The sequence below is a fragment of the Nylanderia fulva genome, unplaced genomic scaffold (genome assembly GCF_048542155.1).
Source record: "Nylanderia fulva isolate GAGA-0341 unplaced genomic scaffold, ASM4854215v1 Scaffold5, whole genome shotgun sequence".
Classification (NCBI taxonomy): Eukaryota; Metazoa; Arthropoda; class Insecta; order Hymenoptera; family Formicidae; genus Nylanderia; species Nylanderia fulva.
This window is the reverse complement of record NW_028190587.1, coordinates 5681470-5700229: the sequence shown is the minus strand read 5'-3', so window position 1 is coordinate 5700229 and position 18760 is coordinate 5681470. Positions and strand designations below refer to the sequence as shown.

At 31.0% G+C, this 18760-nt stretch overlaps 5 protein-coding genes across 6 annotated transcripts in view; 2 read left to right on the top strand and 3 right to left on the bottom strand.

Annotated features, from left to right (window-relative positions):
- Positions 1–410, bottom strand: part of LOC114941624 (uncharacterized) — a 39608-nt gene extending 39198 nt beyond the window's left edge. The window contains exon 1 of the mRNA XM_085486962.1: positions 109–410. The gene's annotated coding sequence lies outside the window, so the exon portion shown is untranslated. The remainder of the gene's footprint in view (positions 1–108) is intronic.
- Positions 235–5622, top strand: LOC114941615 (acylamino-acid-releasing enzyme). 2 transcript variants are annotated; one of them, XM_029316637.2, is made up of 14 exons: positions 235–546; positions 970–1187; positions 1274–1437; positions 1513–1661; positions 1762–2023; positions 2102–2253; positions 2343–2511; positions 2603–2857; positions 2935–3072; positions 3534–3754; positions 3867–3946; positions 4022–4069; positions 4264–4479; positions 4557–5622. In XM_029316637.2, the coding sequence occupies exons 1-14, from the start codon at positions 532–534 to the stop codon at positions 4681–4683; spliced, it is 2214 nt and encodes a 737-aa protein (XP_029172470.2). In that variant the 5' UTR covers positions 235–531; the 3' UTR covers positions 4684–5622. The 2 variants fall into 2 exon arrangements, with proteins under 2 accessions (XP_029172470.2, XP_085343085.1); XM_085486959.1 differs by lacking the exon at positions 4022–4069 and having other exon boundaries at positions 236–546.
- On the bottom strand, positions 4758–8587 carry LOC114941617 (uncharacterized). The gene is made up of 4 exons (XM_029316639.2): positions 8225–8587; positions 7671–7903; positions 6532–6805; positions 4758–6441 (listed from the first exon to the last, which is right to left on the bottom strand). The coding sequence occupies exons 1-4, from the start codon at positions 8319–8321 to the stop codon at positions 5981–5983; spliced, it is 1065 nt and encodes a 354-aa protein (XP_029172472.2). The 5' UTR covers positions 8322–8587; the 3' UTR covers positions 4758–5980.
- Positions 7050–17595, top strand: LOC114941622 (cilia- and flagella-associated protein 65). The gene is made up of 20 exons (XM_085486963.1): positions 7050–7355; positions 7615–8863; positions 8985–9204; positions 9997–10262; positions 10860–11145; positions 11323–11529; positions 11601–11805; positions 12362–12607; positions 12740–12968; positions 13045–13401; positions 13556–13632; positions 13714–13978; positions 14052–14267; positions 14331–14519; positions 14596–14852; positions 14953–15205; positions 15472–15698; positions 15844–16012; positions 16087–16213; positions 16291–17595. Exons 2-20 carry the CDS (start codon positions 8759–8761, stop codon positions 16368–16370), a joined length of 3981 nt encoding a protein of 1326 aa, XP_085343089.1. The 5' UTR covers positions 7050–7355; positions 7615–8758; the 3' UTR covers positions 16371–17595.
- On the bottom strand, positions 16219–18013 carry LOC114941618 (tRNA (guanine-N(7)-)-methyltransferase). Its single transcript, XM_029316640.2, has 6 exons — positions 17447–18013; positions 17252–17373; positions 16995–17179; positions 16796–16909; positions 16626–16727; positions 16219–16550 (listed from the first exon to the last, which is right to left on the bottom strand). Exons 1-6 carry the CDS (start codon positions 17530–17532, stop codon positions 16422–16424), a joined length of 738 nt encoding a protein of 245 aa, XP_029172473.1. The 5' UTR covers positions 17533–18013; the 3' UTR covers positions 16219–16421.
- Positions 18014–18760: the final 747 nt, after the last annotated feature.

Below are 18760 nucleotides of genomic sequence, written 5' to 3'. Positions count from 1 at the left end.
ATTGGAATACTTTTATCAATTTCACCCGCACTTGTGCACTATTTCACGTAATGTGTTATAAAGATTTCGATAGAACTATTATTGAAATAAATTTGAAAGCAAACTCACTGCGCTTGTACGAAGAAGTTGCTCCTCGCAGTCTTGTCACGTGACTGACTTTAATTCGCTCGTAGCCCGAGTAGGAGCGCTGAAACTAATTTCGGAGCGCTTGTCACGTGACTGATTTTAGTTCGAACATAACTCGAATAGTGGCGCTGTCAGTCTCTGCGCTGCGTCCGAAATATAAGGTTATGGTTAATTTAGAACATAGACGAGTTTTTTCACAGTTTGCATTTCATATTTATATAACGACGATTGTGATAAGAAGTACGATAACATTAATTGCATAGCGATATTGCGCTATATATCTACTGGCGTTATCAGTGTTATCATCAGTTATCGCTGTTTAAACGCTATCTCTTGAACTCGGCGTATGTGTGTTTTTCAACAGTATTCGTGAGTCGCATCAAGAGGCGATACAAGAAAATCAAAATGACATCTGGACAGGTCCGTAATTATTTTTTTTATTTGGAAAAATCGAATGAAATAATGTTACATGAACAGCAAGCGGCTGAGCAAGTTTTTTTTTTCGTTAGGAGTTAATGTTTCATATTGTGTTATTATTCAGCCATAACATTAAAGAGCAATATTTTTCTGATTTCTACCTGGCTGAAGATCACTATCTCATTTAGCCATAACATCACATACTCAGAAAAGAAGCTCTACCTTCTGAGAAAAATGTTTTTGCATTCATGTTTATGTAACTTTTTTTCATCCTTTAGGTGTAAGGAATTATCCCTAAAATTTTAGTTGTATCTTTTTAGAACACCCGATATATGATATTTATATATATCTATAATTTTTTATAGCAAAAAATCTATGATACAATGACATGTGAAATGATTACATAAAGAAATATGTATTTTGCAGGTAAAAGAATTGGTAAAGTTATACAAATCATTAGCTGCACATCCGTCCTTAATCGGTGCACGGATTCTGGGCTCTGCAAATGGTAGATTATCTATACAAGGCTTATGGACACAAAGAAATCTAGAGAGAAAGACGGATCAACGTTTCTTACAGAAATATGATTTAAATTCAGACTTAACTCCGATCTCCAGTGGATTTCCAATTGATGTTACCACAGAGTATGTACAATTTGCATATATATTTTTTTAAATAGTATGAAACATTCACAATATTGCTTACATTTGAATAAATCTGTTTTAAATAGGCTCATGTCCACTTTGACAAAAAATGAAGAACGTAGGGCTGTATTGCGACAAGCTATAATTGATAATTCTACAAAACAATTTATAGAAATTTGGGATAAGCAGCATTTTGTGAAGAATTACGATCTATCTGCTTTGGATGTTCATGGAGATGTTTATACAGATAGTATGAACAAGTCTGTCAAATTTAATTTTTAATATTAATTATTTAATATTAAAAATATAATACGCTTTTTTGCAGTCGAATTTCGATCATTTGAGTGGTCGCCTGATAACACCAAAGTATTATATATAGCGGAAAAGAAGCTTTCTAAATCAGAACCATTTTATAAGCAAAAACCATTAGATAAGAAAGATAAGGAAAAGAAAGAGGATGAAGAAACAACAGTGGTGAGACTTTCATTTTTTTAAATACATCTAATACTCTATTTTTGTATGAATAATTGATCAAATTTTGTATCATTACTTATTATCTTTCTTACTAATTTAGGGAAATGAGTATATCTATAAACCACACTGGGGAGAACAAATGGTAGGAAAACATCGACCTGTTGTTGTAGTTCTTGACACAACAACAGACAACATTACAGTTTTATCTGGAATACCAGATGAACTTTCTCCTGGACAAGTGATTTGGACAAAAGATCAAGATGTAGTCGGTGTTGCTTGGAAACACGAGCCACAATATTTAGGTCTAGTTGCATGCACCAACAGATATTCCTGGATATTTTTATTGAAAAATGGAGAATTCCGTAAGTAATAATTAAATTGTTATATAAAATTGTATATATAAAATAACAACGAAATATATTATAACTTTTATTATACAGGAAAGTTATCTGATGAAGGATGTGCTGTACACAGTCCTAGAATTAGCCCTGATGGAAATTATCTTATTTGGTTACAGAGGGAAGCTGGTGCTGTCCCACATCATAATGCACACACGCTTATGTTACAAGATTTGAGAATAAAGGAAAACCATGTAATATTATATTAAATTAAGAATGACAGTAGATGTTAGGAGAATTTGTTTACTGTTTCAAGTATTAAATTTTTTTATTTTAAATCTAGGGTAACCAAATCGTGGAAAAAGTACAAATGAGCAAAACAATTAATCATAATCGGCACTTTTATGGAATATACAGTCGTTTACCTCATAATTGTTGGAGTGATGACTCTCAATACTTATTTTTCAGTACACCTCAAAGAAACAATATTGTTTCATACATTGTTAATATAAGTAAGATATCAAGATTTTATGTAGAACTGTTTTATCACATTAATATTTCTGTTATTTATTCACTTACAAAAATTATAAATTTTATTTACAGAAACAAAAGATATTACTGAAGTAAAAAATGATGGAAGCAGCCTTACTATATTGGATGTAAAAGGAGATATAATTGCATTTTTAAATACATCCTTAACACAACCTGCCAGTCTTATGGTAGGTCGTTTTAAAAGTGAAGCAGCAAATATTGGCGATATCGCAAGAACTACAATTACAACTCCAATGAAAATTAATGAGCTTAAAGAAATTATATATGAACCTAATGAATATATTTATAACAATGATGAGAGCATAAGTAAGTGGCTTGCATTGCTTGTATGATTTATTTTATAATTATCTCAAAAAATTATATCTTTGTTATGTTATTTTCAGGACAGTTTAACTTCATTTATTTTGGTCCAAAAAGTGGTAAAGATAAATCAGTTCCTTTTGTGGTTATACCACACGGAGGCCCTCATAGCAATTTCACAAACGTATTTATATTGGATCACTCTTTCTTGGTATCAGCAGGTATTATATTTAAATCTTTTATTTCTCTTTGTAAATATATAAATAAAAAATATATAGGACGCAGATGATTTTGGATCGATTCTCCCATCCAGATCATATACTTTATAAATGTCTGCTTCTATCTTTGAGTTATTCCAATCTTACACATTTATATTCTTCTGCTTATTTATACTGTTTTATAAGAAAGTAAATTAAATTTGTACTTCTAATAATAAAGTAAAAATTGTGAAATGACAGAACATACTATTCAATAAAACACATTCTGTTAGGAAAGATATATTTTTTTCTTATATAATCTTAACTCTTATACAATTTAATTTTTGTTTAATTAATTTTAATAGTATTTAGGAAATTATTTGTGCATCATGAATAAATCTTTATGAAACAGATATTTAAAGATCTTATCTAAATCTGAATTTTTCAAAGAGATTATATATTAATTAATTATATAAAATTTTCAGGTTTTGCAATAGTACAAGTGAATTATCGTGGTTCTACGGGAATGGGCAGCGCGACTGTAGACTATCTTCAAGGAAAAGTTGGGGACATAGATGTGCAGGACTGTGTAACTGCTACGCAAGAAGCAATCAAAAAATATCCTTGGCTCGATCCAGAACGCATAGGTCTTTGCGGTGGATCTCATGGTGGATTTTTGGTAACACATTTAAGTGGGCAAGTTCCGGTAAGCAAAACAAATATAATGGATTTGTATAATAAATTTAGTAATTTAAATATTGTTAAGTTTATATACAAAGCAAAACTATATTCATTTAGTATAAAAATTTTTATTTCAGGATATGTACAAAGCAGTAGTGGCGAGAAATCCAGTAATCGATATCTCCATCATGTTTGGTGTATCAGATATTCCTGATTGGTAAAAAGACACTTAACATCTAATAACATTATTATTCACATCTAAATTATTCAATATCCCGTATTTGTATTTCAGTCGCAATACTCTGACTAAGGAAGAAAAAATAGCGTATCTTCATAATGTGTAAGCTTAATCGTTATCTCAAATGTATCCATCAATCGCGACTAGTCTAAGTTTGACTGAAATACAGTTTTCCTTTTTTCTCTTTTTGTAAATGTATAACTTTGTAGTGAATTATATGTAACGATAATTCACACAAATGTTTGGACTCACGTTAAATTATATATTTCAATACGAACATTTAATTTTCATTACAGGTGCATTGTAGAGGCAGGTTTTCCTTACTTGGTTAGCGGTCCTTGGCCAGAAAACATCGACATGTTCGTAAAAATGAAGAAATGCTCGCCGATTTCGCACATCGATAAAGTTAAGGCACCCACTTTAATTTGCATTGGAACGAAAGATTTACGAGTACCATCCTCTCAAGGAACAATGTGGTATCATCGGCTCAAAACTAACAAAGTAAAAACTAAGTAAGTTGATACCTTTATTTAAGTACAATGGACTGAAAATTGTGCATTGCGTTATCGAAAAAATTGACACATTGCAGAATGCTTGTATATGATGACAATCATTCATTAGTAACTGGACCAGCTGAGATTGATCACATCATTAATGATTGTTTATGGTTACTCGAGCATATATCTGTGCATACAGAATTCAAAGACGAGAAATAAATCTTCATCGGCCAACATTTTTTTATATGTTTATACATATATATCTATATCTATAAGTATATATATTTATAAAGTATAGATCTATAAGTCTTTATTATCACAAATTGGATATTTACACAATAAATTGTTACGTACATTTTATAAAGAAGCTTATATAATATTCAATCTCAAAAATATACACGCACACGTCTAGGGTCTGTATAATTGTTATAAAATTTTTACACTTTTATAGATACAAAAGTTGTTATAAACATATCTCCGCGCATACCTAAATAAGATATATCATTTATCAAAAAATATGCTACAATACAGCAAGTTCATATATTATTTGTTTTGTGAATGTCTATATGAACACAATAGATCCTCTTAAAGTTTTTTTTCTTCGAAGTAGTTACAATTCATTTTTCTTGTCTAATATTAATAAGAATACAATAGTATACAGTATACAATTTAAATGAGAAAAGTTAATATCAATAAGAAATAACTTCAAATTTTATTAACATATTTAAAAAAATACTGCATTGAATATTTTGATTTAAGAAAAATCGTAATTATATTTTGTTAAATATCAAAAACCATTTTCATGGTCTATGTTCCTTCTTTGATTGATGAACAAATTTCTTGCAATATACATTTTAATATTTATTAAATAATACCAAACTGAAACTTAAAGCTATACATAAAAAAAACAACCGAGTTAGATATTAACTGTGCATTCCTTGTAATCATTAATCATACAAGGAACAAACGTGACGTTAGTATGATAGTACTGTGACGTGCAGTGACATAACTATATAGATAATAGAGGATTAATGCTTCGATTGTGCGACGATTGATTGCATTGATTAAATTTATCAAAATTGATGTATGAAAAATATTAGTTGATTTTTTAAAGGCTTTCTTATTCACAAACTAGAAAGGAGGAACATAAAATGAGAATTCGTTCAAGAAAAAAAAATTCGTTGCTAAAGAATAGTATCTATATTATATATGTATATTTATTACAACTCCATGTCTCTCGATTTTATGAGTCGTCTATTATATCAATAACATTCTAAAGCTGTTTATATCTTTCAGCTCGTGTTGGCACATGATCAAAATTGATGCTGCATTCACATTAATTTTTTCTTTTTTTCTTGATGAAGGTCTTATTTTTAACAGAATTTTGTTCACACTTGTGGAACAGATGCATGTGGGGAAAAGGACGGCCTTGTTACGTCATACACGTAACACAGCGTCTAATTAAAACATTAGACGACGTGTTGAACGCGCTTTAACTCTAATCAGATTCAACAACTTACGATCTGGCAGGATTGCTCTGTTCAGGGAATAACGAGTCGTAACTGGGAGGCAGATCCTTGTTTGCGAGGGGAGAAGATACCGCAACCTCTAGCATAGGAGCCGTGGGGACTCCGCGATTGGATCCCAGACCTCCGTCCGCATCCGGTAAGGAACCAGGTCGTGAACACACTTGTGGACCGGCGCAATCTGATGACCAGCATAACTTACCAGATTTCTTGCAGATCCACAGACACATGAGGAAAATGATGAGACAGAGGATTATAGTGGTGACCGCTCCTACAGTGACTTTCGTGGCAGTATCGTCTCTGGGAAACCGATCGGTGATGTATGAGCAATTGACCTCGTCCGAACAAATACCAAGCGGACAATTGTAAATCATATCGCACAGGTATTCCTTCCGAATGCAAATGTCACGTCCGACCGGTTTGTATCGCGTAAAATCCACTTTCTTGCAATCTGCAAATAAATTATTGAACCAGATAGTTTATATATTTGTTACATTTGATTTACAGATATATTAGATTATTAGATATATTAGAAACATACTTCTGTATGGAGTGTAAACTATACTCAGATCCAGATATTCTCCATCCGCTACTTTCTCCTTGGAGATGAATATCTCAGTTTCCAATTCTGTTGTACTAATTTCCATTGAAAGCACTTTCAGCTTCTTAATGGGATCAAATTCGGCATATTCGTCGTGCAGGGTATCATCCATATTATGTGAATTTTCTTCAAATTCAGTAACTGGAAAGTACGTTGCCTGGCGGTCTATCTCTCCACAGAACTTGCCTGTATAATGACCATCGCTTCTCTTAAACTGTAATAAAATACATGTTAAAAATCTAATATTGCAAATGCAAATTTTAATTACATCAAGCTTCAATCTTGATTAATTTTTTGTATATATATAATTAATAAGTGTGAACTTTAATTTCTTTAAGGTAAAATGTAGAAACACATATGTACATTATCTCTATGTAGATTAAATTTATTGAATTCTATCCAACTTTATTTGAAAGCTTAATCTGAAAGTTAATACAATCTATCATTTTAATAATTCCAGACAATTAATTTGAAATTTATTAAAATATAATTTCAGAAAATTCTTTAGAATCATTGATTAACTCAAGTTTTATCACATGTAATATTTTTCATCTTTCTTATATATTTATAATATATTGTATTGAGCAAATAGTGTATCGAAGAAATTAAAATTTCTTTTTTCAGAACAATATCATATCACACTTGACACATAAATACTAAGTAAATATTTAGCGCTAAAAAACTACTAGACCTTCAAGAGAGATATTTTTAAAGCTGTGTGTGAATATACTTAATAGAAGATTAACCACAGTTTTATTACTTAGGTAATAAACTGTATATATAGTAATATTATAATACAAATATATTAATATTATAATTTTATATATATGTACACATACTTTAAAGCTTTATAAAGTGCACAGAATTTAGAAACATATTTTAAATATATCTGAAGCATTGAAACTAATATTTATGATATAAAAATTATTTTATTTACTGTATATTTCATTTTATCATTCAAAATCGATATATATATATATATATATATATATATATTTATTAATAAACAGTTTTATTTTTCAGAATGAAAAGAAGGATGAAAGAAGAAAATTGATTCGTTCATCATATCCGTAACTCACCCGCACATAATCCAAACAGCGATTGCCGTCACGTCGAAAAAACATTTTATGGATGACCGCAAAGAGACCCTCGCCTCTCGCGGTCTTGAAGGTGAACGTGCAGGTCTGATTGTTCTTCACGACCCAGCGATCGAACATGTGACGGGCCGAGACAATCGCCGCGGTACCATTCCGCAGATCATGCTGGTGCCTCTTGTTCAGCGGATGACAGATCTTGTCATTCTCGAGAGCATCTACAGGAGGAGAGCACACAATATTTTTTTTTAATTTAATGTGCTTTCAACCAATTTAATCCAATTATAATTATTTCCCTAATATTCGTAAGATATCCTCAAGATGTTCTCTGAAGGCGTTCAGGGCCTGCGTTTCAAAACGTCCTCTTCGAAGAAAATTTTACTTAAAAAAATCTAGTACATTATATAGATTGTCAGTAAAATTTTCCTCGAAGAGGACGTTTGGAGCGCAACCCAGGATGTGTTAGGACTCTTGGAGAACGCACGAAAAAAAAGTGAGGTTAGAAATGAGACATGTGTCATGTAAATCTTCCAACTTACAATCGTTGTAATTATCGTGACGTGTACACGAGCACAGATGCGCGATCGCGATCAGGAGGTAGAGGATGCTCGACGAGGAGGCGCGTGGCTGGACCATGTTTTTTTTTCTTTCCGGGGTGCGACTCGCGCGCGAGGCCCGCAACTGTCACAAAGCCATATATGTAGAACGTGAGAAAGACGCACGATGACGAAACGCCGTTCACTCTTCTCCTCCGCCGCGCTCGCAGAGAGCTTCCGCGAGGATTATCTTCAGGGAATTATCGAGCAAAAGCGACGCCAGGAACGCGATTCTGCGACTTCGCTTAACTGAGACCGAGAAATGCGTCGCCCCCACCTTGGAGGATGCGACCAAAACAAGTCGTGACGTCACTCAAGGACGTCTGGAGCTCTCGAGAGTCGCGAGGTTTCGAGCGATCGAGACCTCGAACTCGAATGACGTCAGCGGGTCAGCGCGCTTCTCGCAGCAACTTCACTTTGGTTTAGAGGAGAAACGACGAGACGAGAGGAATATTTATTAACATAATTAAGGCGGAAATGATGGGCTGCGAGGCCCCGAATGGGAAAATTCACGTGGAGTTCGGCGAGGTGGAGACTGGAGCCGCAGCTGTCAAATGGATTGAGATAATCAACGAAAGTTGCGTTAGTATATATATGACATATATATATATTTATGACTCCTTATTTGGGCAGCGACAATGTCGAAGTATTTCATGTATAAAAAATATTACAAGATGATAAATATGATTGAATTGAAGTGTAGGTGGAACAGATTTACGAAGCTCGAAGAGACGCCACTACGAATCCTCTGGACCACGTGTTCGAATTGTGCAGCTATTCCTGGACTTTGCCTCCCAGCCAAGTATACAAGTGCAAAATATACTATCGACCGTTCGTGCCATTTTCGGTAAACGTGGATTACTTTACGATCGTGGATTCCGTGGGCGAACGAGTGGAAATTAGGATTCGTGGAACGTGTATAGGTAAGAAAAATATTTCATTCATTTTATTTTGCAATGTATATATGATATTCGAGAGAAAAACTTTTCATTAGAAAATATTCCAAACGTGCGCTCTCCCTCTTTAATCAATCTTTTAAAATAAAAGAAATTAGATCGAAGTACGACTGAAATTAATAGATAGAGAAAGAATTTCTCTAATCACCATATTATATCTTACTATTTAATAACTAAGTTGCGATAAGATAAGACTCAATAGCAACTCAAATAGCACACAAAAAATGTATAAACAATATTTAAAATTTATTTTCAAAAGATATTTAAAAAATGTTAAAATAATTATATATATAGTTAAGTCTCTTCTGATTCATTAAAAAAATTAAAATATTTATTTTAATGTTATAATACAATATAAATAATATTTATTTAACATTTATTAAATATTTATTTTATTAATATTTTATATTAATATTATTAATGAAATATTAATAAAACGAAATTTAATAAAAATTAAATAAATATTTATATCACATTAACGTTTTTAAAATAAATGTTTTTTTAATGAATAAAAAGGAACTTAACCCATTATTTTAACGTTTTTAAAATATCCTTGAAAATGAGTTTTAAACATTTCTTATACATTTTTTGCTACTTTGAAAATGTCATATGTCTTGGTTAATTTCGTCGAATGCAATTGAAAATGTCATTATGAATCATTTATTATCTGGACGTGGAGTAGTGCTTTCTTGTCTTGTCGAGATGATGTTAACATTGAATAAACGTCATCGAATGACGTGGCTAATAATATATACTTAGGACCAATAATTTCCTCGTCGTCAACGAGATTAGTCATGATATGCACGAACGAGAGTTATGAAACGAAGAAGCGGATCAGGTTTATTAATGATTCGAAAACCACGGCAATTTTTATGTTTGACATCGATCTGGCGCAAAGATCATTCAAAGTCGATCCGAAGCAAGGCTACATCGGACCTCATTCTCGGAAATATATAACTATCACTTTCACACCTCAGAAAGCTGGAATCTACACATATCACTTGCCGTGTTTAATTCTGAATCACGTAACGAAAATTTTAATTTTTTACAAATTAAAATTTAAATTTAATTTAAACAAACAAGACAATATTTTAAAGGCTTTATATTTTGATAATGTCATGGCTAACATTCTGAATTGATACAGATCTTATAAATAATTCATATTATCTACAAATAAAAAGTACTTATTCTCTAACGAGGAATACAAAATGATATTTGTCACCAATAAAAAATAAGAGAAAAATTCTTATAAATTGTCAAATCAGGCTTTTATTATGAAGTAAAATTTAAATTAAAAATTATATTAAATAAAATTTTATGTAATGTCATTTTAATTCCACAATTGACTGCAAAATAATGATAAACATTGTATAAACAACGTATATCCAAACTCTAGACAATGTGTCTTTTTGCATAAATTAAACTTTTAATTAATCAACAATTTATGCAAAAAAATATGTTTTTAGATACATTGTTTACACGATCATTAGTTTCAGTCAGATATGAAATTAAAATAACATTGTGTAAAACTTTATATTAATAGTTATTTCAGTTTCAAGTCACGTTTAAATTTTCAACTCCTATAATAAAATATTCAGATGATAATGTTTTTCGAATTACAGAAACCGATTATTATAGAAGTATACGGTTACTATAGCTCGACATTATTACGTAAAACAAATATAAAGAATCGCTTTAATTACCCTGCGAGGTTGAAGAATGGCTTTGAAGGATACACAAGTGATACTATCGTCGCTGCGCAAGATTTGCCTGCGATTTCATTATCGAAAAATTACATCGATTTTGGTCAAGCTAATTTGATGACAGATAATGTTACGCAAATAGTTTCGGAAACTCTATGCCTTACTAATCACACACGGTCTGACGTATTAATTAAATGGGACCAAGGTTTCATCCTTGAATCATGATGTATATGATCGTTGTCATTAATATTTTTTCCATCTTTTTTCTTACTTTTCAAGATTATCTAAATAAGTATCACGGAAATAAAATCGAATATATAATTATAAGCACATCGATTTATTTTTCTCTTTTTTTTTACTATTAATATAAAATTTTATATAGATGTTGAAGAAATTTTTTGTATAACACCTGCTATCGCGAAAGTACCAGCGTGTCAAACAGTTCTGTTCGAAGTCACATTTAATCCCGACAAAAGAAGTAATTTATACGCACGAGAATTCGTCGGATATGTTTTTACCGAACAGCAAGAAGATCTCCCTTATGAGGAAACCCTTATATTTCCTGCAATCACATCCGTACGATTAATCGGTATAGGACATAAATAATAATTACGATTATCTTAATTCGATATCGACGATATCACACGCTCTTTTTTATAGGTCATTCGTTTCCTATTTGTTCTGATGGTTGGATTCCCCAGTACGAAATACCTCACATAGTCAAAATGCCTCCTTGTTTACCGTCATTTCCGGTTTATACCACGTTCTTGATAAAAAAATTCGGACACTTGCCATTGATGTATCGATTTATACCACCAACATCGAGCCACTTTGTCGTGAAACCGATGATGGGAATAATTCATCAGTATACTTGCATTTAGCATAAAGTTTAATATTGTCTAAAGTCTAAATTATTCAGATTTAGTGTAGATTAGAAATCATTACATTTGCATTACATCACACATAGCTATACACGGAGAGAATTTTCTCTTGAAATTAATCCTCCAGTATTGCAAGAATTTTATAAGAGTTTCTCTGATTAATATTTATCACAATAAAAAATATTAATATGTACATAGTAAACTTAATCGAACATATTTTATATCTTATTGTGGTAAATATTGATATTTTTTATTCTGGTAAATATTTAATCAGATTTCTCTTTTATAAGAGTTCTCTTATAAAATTCTTCCAGTACCATATATTTTCCCACGATCAGCATAATTTTTAGGGTATATTCTAAAGAAAAATTCTCTCTGTTTATAATTTAGATATTTAGACCGACTATCATGATTTTTGTATTTTTACGAACGGTTGTACATATATGGTTTTACATAATATTTGATGACCTGATATTTTTAATATATTTTTTTGCCGATCAAAACGAGACATTATTCTTATCATATTATTATCCTTTCTAGAGATTATCAAATTATTGTAGTCGGCATGTTACCCGGAACTGACAATGAACGCGTTTACGTGGAACGTTGGGCAATACGTTTCAATGGAAATACAAAATCGGAATGTTTCATAGATTTTCGTGGATTCGCGGAATATGCTAATGCCAATTTTAGCGATCAAAATCTTGTGAATTTTGCACCGACGTTTCCTTTTTGCCAGGAATCGCAGCAATTCTGCATGCGAAATATTACTCGACATACGTTAAAGTAAATTATTTTTATAACGATATTAAAATATCAATGTGCTCTTATTTATACATCTTGTTGCTAATTAAAAACTGCATGAGTATTATCAATTTATCATTTTAATTTTCTTTCATTAAAATATCGAATTTTTAGATACGAATTTATTAACGCGGCACCTGAACTCCGAATTCAAAATAAAAATAACGTAATTTACTCTAATGATACCGTCATTCACGAATGGATATTTTGTCCTACCACAATTGGAAATTATGAGTTTGACGTAAAATGCATTTTAATTGTGTTAAAAGACGAAATTCCCATTGGTCCCACCGTTTGCATAAAATTACACTTGATAGGAAGCTGCGAGTCTGGCTATCTTGTGGTAAATTAAAATAAACGTGCTAAATAATAATATAAAATATATATAACTTTTATAACGCAATATTATTTTTCGCCAGTCAGCGCCCGACGAATTAAATTTCGGAGTTCAGATGTACAAAGCTACAAAAGAATTAAATTTTCATATATTTAATTTGAGTCCGGTAAATATCCATTACAAGATAACGTGTAGCCATTGTAATTGGCCGATTGGAAACATAGAACGCGATGTAAAAATACAGCCGAATGTGGACACCGTTTTCGCCGGACAAGATAAAATAATCACGGTTTCTCTTACACCAACCACACCGGGATATTACGAACTTTTTGTTCAATATTTTGTGAGACTAAATCTTCATGCAGATGCATTAATTCCGAACCAGATGCCAAGAAAGATCTGCAAATTGCGCTCTTTATGCGTGTTACCCACCTTAAAAGTAAATACGTAGCATTATTCCAAAATATAATTTGAAATAATGCTGTTTAAAAATAGAGTGGCATTATAAAAATGCATTTTAATAATATATTATGTGTATAATAATAATAATTATTTGTATAGCAATTGTATAGCAATTGTATTATGAATAATAGGTGATTGATTTACAATGTTACGCGCCTTTTCCGGTTGTGAGCAAAGCTTTTCTTTGGAAGCTGATGAAAATTAATGCGTATGCTAATTCCATATCATCTATGCAACGTCGATAATTTTACTGTCATTTAAACATGAATTATAAATTTTTTAATCTTAGCTTCAATACGTTACTTCGAGATGTACAAACGGAAACTTCACAAACACTGTATGTCAAATTTCTGGCGATGGCCTTAAATGAAAGTCCTGTTGTTATAAAATTACTTTTAAGAAACGTAACTGCAGTGACTGCTTCTTGGAATATTAAAAGAGTGCAGCTTTGTTCTTGTCGACCTATTACGAAAGGCTTCTCGTTGCAACGTGCGAAATACGATTGTTTGCACAGAAAAGTGTGCTCTGTGCAACCAAAAACGGGAAATCTTAAAGTATAATGTTACATGAATATTTAATCATTAATTTGTCTTATCATTATCTTATGTATATTTTAATAAAATACAGCCAGGGGAAGAAAACTGGATAACTCTAGAGCTGCGTTATATATTATTAGGAAAGACCGAATCAAAGTGGGACTTGGACCTCGGGAATAATCGTCATATTTTTTTACTCATGACAATAGAAGGATTGTCCGATTCTGATAACAAGCTTCATCTTTTAAACGGCACGCGTTTTAAATTTCAGCATATTTACTTGGGAGACAAGAGTCCTATTTATCAGGTCATTATTTTTATTTAAATTTAATATAATTTTTATAACATTTTTTTTGTGAAAAATTTTCAGGTATGTTGGATATATAATGGTACAAATCACAGTATCCCATTCTCTATAAATCCCAAAACAATGCGTGAAATAAATCAAGAGCACTGCTATGAGGTTTTTTCCTGTGCGAATCCACATGTAATCGTGAATCCGCAATCTTCCTTCCCGATCCTTTTAAAATTTCAACCACGACAATTTGGCATATTTAAGGTTTATCATCGTTATATATATACAACAAATTTAATAAAGAAAAAAATTAATAAATATTATCTCTTTATTTGAATAGGGTAGATTATGTCTGACTCTGGGTGATGAAGAGGAAGAATTGATATTGGAAGGCGAATCTTCCTTGCCACATAAACCAGTAACACTTGGAGAATATATACCATCCGAATGCAACTACGAAGATGACGATGATATTCCAATTTATTTTAATGCTGACTGTATAAATATTTCACACATAGCTACGCATCGTCACGTAGTAAGGATGATTATGATGCACAATAATTCAATACACGACGTACTCGCTTATGAATGGAAGAGGTTTGTTGCTTTAAATTAATCTATGATATATATAAATTCTTATTTATTGATTTAAAATATATCTTCTACCATTGAATGAGTATTTATATCTTTCTTTCAGAAATGAGATTCCTGGAGTAATTCACGTCGAAGTTTACCCACAAAAAGGCTTAATAAAACCAATGGCTGTTAAAACTTTTCGCATAACTATATACACCAAAGAATACCCTTGCGTGATTGATATTAATATACCATGCGAGTTTATTAATGCCAGCCAAAGACGAACTTATCAGAGAAATGTGTACAAATTAGAAGATTTGTCTCGAGAATTAGAAGAGCATTTTACTATTACAGAAAAAGGAGTCAATATTCCAGTAAATAAATATATATATATATATATATATATATACATATATTCCATAAAGTTTTAAACATTTGAAAATATTAAATATTTGAAAAATTAAAATTAAAATTATTTTAAATATTTGAAAAATTAAAATAAAAATTGTAGATAATTTAACAAAGGAGGGAGAGATCCAAATTATTTTAAAATAATGCAATCTTTTTTTTTTTAAAGAGAAAAGTAACAGTAACTTTTTTTTAAACATTAAATTATTAGTTAATCTTTTTTTGTTTTTAGAAATCATCGATGGAAGTTTTGGAGAAGCCTCAAACCTTTTATAAAACTATAACGATTCGATGTTCTATATACAGCTTAGAAGATAAATTTCTAAAAAGTAATTTAATGAATGAATTAACAAATGCACCTCCAGAAGGAATATGCATCGAGAAAAATGATAAACAAATGTTAACATTCAAAAAAGAAGATATTAGTCGGTCTTTATTTATTATAGAAGGATTATTATGGTAAAATTTTTAATTTTCATAAATATATAATAAGCAAAAAATTTAGATTTATAATTTATTTAAAATATAAATATTTTTATTTCATATTTATGTTTTGTATTTAGTTTATGTATTATCTTATTTGATGTTTTTCATTTTATTTTAGGGAAATAGTCAATAGTAAAGTGTTTAAAAATATTATACAAGATGTTTTGCAGAATGAATCGAATTTGTTTTATTCGCAATTCACAGTGAATTTACACGAAAAAAAAAAATTGATACAAAGATCGTATATTTCACCACCACGAGCATTAATTAATCATATATTGGAAAGAGTACGATGCTATTTTTAGTTCATATTCAGTATTTGTTAAAGAAGAACATTGTTAATCAACTTTATATTTTTCAGATGTTATTCATCATAATGCACGAAGAATTCGCTTTAAAAACCATACATCTATTTCAGCACATAGATATCAGACATAAAGACTATTTGAATATGGTATCTGGCATGAATAAAAGAAAAACCAAACAAGGTATATATCGCGAAATATCAAATATTTTATTTTTAAAAATAATTCTCGATGTTTTCAATTGCTTCAATCAATTTTAGAGATACGATTGTTACGTCCAAGGGAGGAATATCCTTATGTGGCATCAAGATTAGCATCAAGAATATCTTTCGCTGCATGATGATAGTCAGATATTATAATGTATATATACAATTATATACAACTGCTGCTGCTAGCTACTTGCAATGTAAGTATCTGCAATCCTTCTGAACACAGCCAGGAATTTATTTCCTTTATTCCTGGTTACTTTCTGACCTTCTTCAGTGCTTTCGTATAATTTTTCCACTACAGGATCGGTCGCCTATATTAACACAAAATTTGATTTAATTTATATTACCTATGTAAAAAAATAGCTACAAATACTGCCAACACTTACCAAATCCTGCTTAGAAACTTCTTTAAACAACGGGTGTTCTTGAAAGTGTTGAACTATCCATTCATGCAAATCTTTCACGTCTGTTACAGTGTATACAGTTGCCTATAATAACAAAAAGTTGTCTCAATTAGACTCTATAAAATTAATATAAGAAATTAAGCCACACTTACCCCTTCTGCTAATACATAAGCATATTCTGCTAATAAAGACTTGTTTATTATCCTCCATTTATGTTTCGATTTTTTGAAATGTGGGTCTGGATACAGGAAAAACATCTTCTTTAACTATGCAAATTAAAAATGTTAATTAATATAAACTATATACTTTATATATTTGTATATGTCAGGCAAATGAGATTGTTATTTTTACTTGTCCTTTGAAGAAATAATTTGGCAGATATTTCATGGCGTTCGTTCTTAGGCAGGCAATATTCTGGTATTGACCAGGATTTTGTGAACGTAAAGCAGCAATGCGATCCATAACATAGTCTGATACTTTTACTCTAATTTCCATACCAAGTATCAGATTATCAGGAAACATTGATGATAAGGCAACTGGAAATTGATTTATTAATTACTTTTATCTGTCACTAGAAAATATATATTGGATTACAAAAAATAAGGTACCAAGCAATCCTCCATAGCCGCAACCAACATCCGCAAACTCTACATATTTCTGTGTTTCCTCGTTGCCAGTAAAATATTGTGGATACAAGGCACTCCAATCCATTAAATTTGGTTTTATGGGGCTGTAAATAATAAATAATACAACATTTTTATAATCTTTAAAATTGATGACAGAGATAACACAATTTTACTCACTATTCGATGCAATGATCTGCTATCGGATTCGAATGCGCGCGTTGTCTATAGTATTTTTTTTGCGGTAGTGCCAGTGTCGTTGACATCTCGAATGAATATTTAATAAATATTTTTAAATTAAATGCTTATAAATTCTTTCGTTGATACAATGCGTCAAAATATAACGCGTGTGTATCTTAGAAGGTTATGTACAGTATTGTACATAAAACGTGCTTGAACCTACTTTATAATTAGACTTTTTTATTTCTACTATAGCTAAATAAATAAAATATATGTTAATTTTTTAGAAAAAAAGAAAAAAAAAGACGCAGAATATTTAATAAACAAAAAAAAAAGAAACTGTATACAGGAAAAACAAGACTTAACAATGTGATAAAATCATTTTTGTCTATATCCAGTATCTTTCTATAATTTTTTGATAATGAAAAAATTTGAACATTAATAAATATGCATTAATTAAATATATATATATGTCGTATATATATTTAAAATATAAAAAATGTACGACTCTGACACATGAGCGCACGTGCGCGGACGATCAGCTGATCAAAGCGAAGCGCGCACCGCCTGGCGGCTAGCCGCGGCATTAACGGAGTTGAACGGAGAAAAAGAAACGGAGGAAGCGGTTATCTTCGCGCTCTACGTTCTTCTTATTTTACTGTGCATATACGTTGTTTTTTTTCGTTCGCCGCGACATCAGTAAAATGTAATCGCGAGTAAAAGCGATCCTTATGTAACGCGCGTGAGTCGACGCCGGCTGAAGAGCGGAGGACCTCGGAGAATAGCGGAATCCTCCCAGGTGAGGTTAGAATTATTAGGGATCTCCATTCCGTGACGATATTCCTTTGTGATGGGAATCGTGATGATTCAAGCGTGTGCATACGTATATATGCGTGTTTTTCCGCAAATGCACGGTCTTATCTTTGTTTCATGGATATTTTATTATAAATATTTCTAACTTTCTTCTTAGATTAAAAATGCGTTATAAATAGTCGGATCAACGTTGAGAAGATAGTCTTATAGTCTTATCAGATTTGTCAATGATATATCATTTTTTTTATCGAGGGATTCATGTTGGAAGTTAAGATAATAACAATTCGTGGACGTTGTTTATTAGTGTAATAGATGTTGAAATTTAAGTCATATTTGTGGTCATTATTTTTTCAACAATTGACGTAAAATCTTTTTAATTTTTTAGTAACAAGAAAAATTATGCAATTTTCTTTCTTTATACGCGAATACCATAAAATATTTATGTAATATTCTAGACCCATTTTTTTAACTTTCTATTAACATCGCATAAGTCGGATACGC

Excerpts from the sequence above, each read along its gene's own strand:
- LOC114941618 (XM_029316640.2), bottom strand. The coding sequence starts at position 17,532 with ATGTCAACGACACTGGCACTACCGCAAAAAAAATACTATAGACAACGC. Across the intron at positions 17,374-17,446 it reads GCAGATCATTGCATCGAATA|CCCCATAAAACCAAATTTAA; the intron begins GTGAGTAAAATT and ends TATTATTTACAG. Across the intron at positions 16,551-16,625 it reads AAGTTTCTAAGCAGGATTTG|GCGACCGATCCTGTAGTGGA; the intron begins GTAAGTGTTGGC and ends GTGTTAATATAG.
- LOC114941617 (XM_029316639.2), bottom strand. The coding sequence starts at position 8,321 with ATGGTCCAGCCACGCGCCTCCTCGTCGAGCATCCTCTACCTCCTGATC. Across the intron at positions 6,806-7,670 it reads GCTGTTTGGATTATGTGCGG|TTTAAGAGAAGCGATGGTCA; the intron begins GTGAGTTACGGA and ends ATTTTATTACAG. Across the intron at positions 6,442-6,531 it reads AGTTTACACTCCATACAGAA|ATTGCAAGAAAGTGGATTTT; the intron begins GTATGTTTCTAA and ends ATTTATTTGCAG.
- LOC114941622 (XM_085486963.1), top strand. The coding sequence starts at position 8,759 with ATGATGGGCTGCGAGGCCCCGAATGGGAAAATTCACGTGGAGTTCGGC. Across the intron at positions 15,699-15,843 it reads ATTATAGAAGGATTATTATG|GGAAATAGTCAATAGTAAAG; the intron begins GTAAAATTTTTA and ends ATTTTATTTTAG. Across the intron at positions 16,214-16,290 it reads TAAAAGAAAAACCAAACAAG|AGATACGATTGTTACGTCCA; the intron begins GTATATATCGCG and ends AATCAATTTTAG.
- LOC114941615 (XM_029316637.2), top strand. Across the intron at positions 1,188-1,273 it reads CCAATTGATGTTACCACAGA|GCTCATGTCCACTTTGACAA; the intron begins GTATGTACAATT and ends TGTTTTAAATAG. Across the intron at positions 4,070-4,263 it reads ATAGCGTATCTTCATAATGT|GTGCATTGTAGAGGCAGGTT; the intron begins GTAAGCTTAATC and ends TTTTCATTACAG.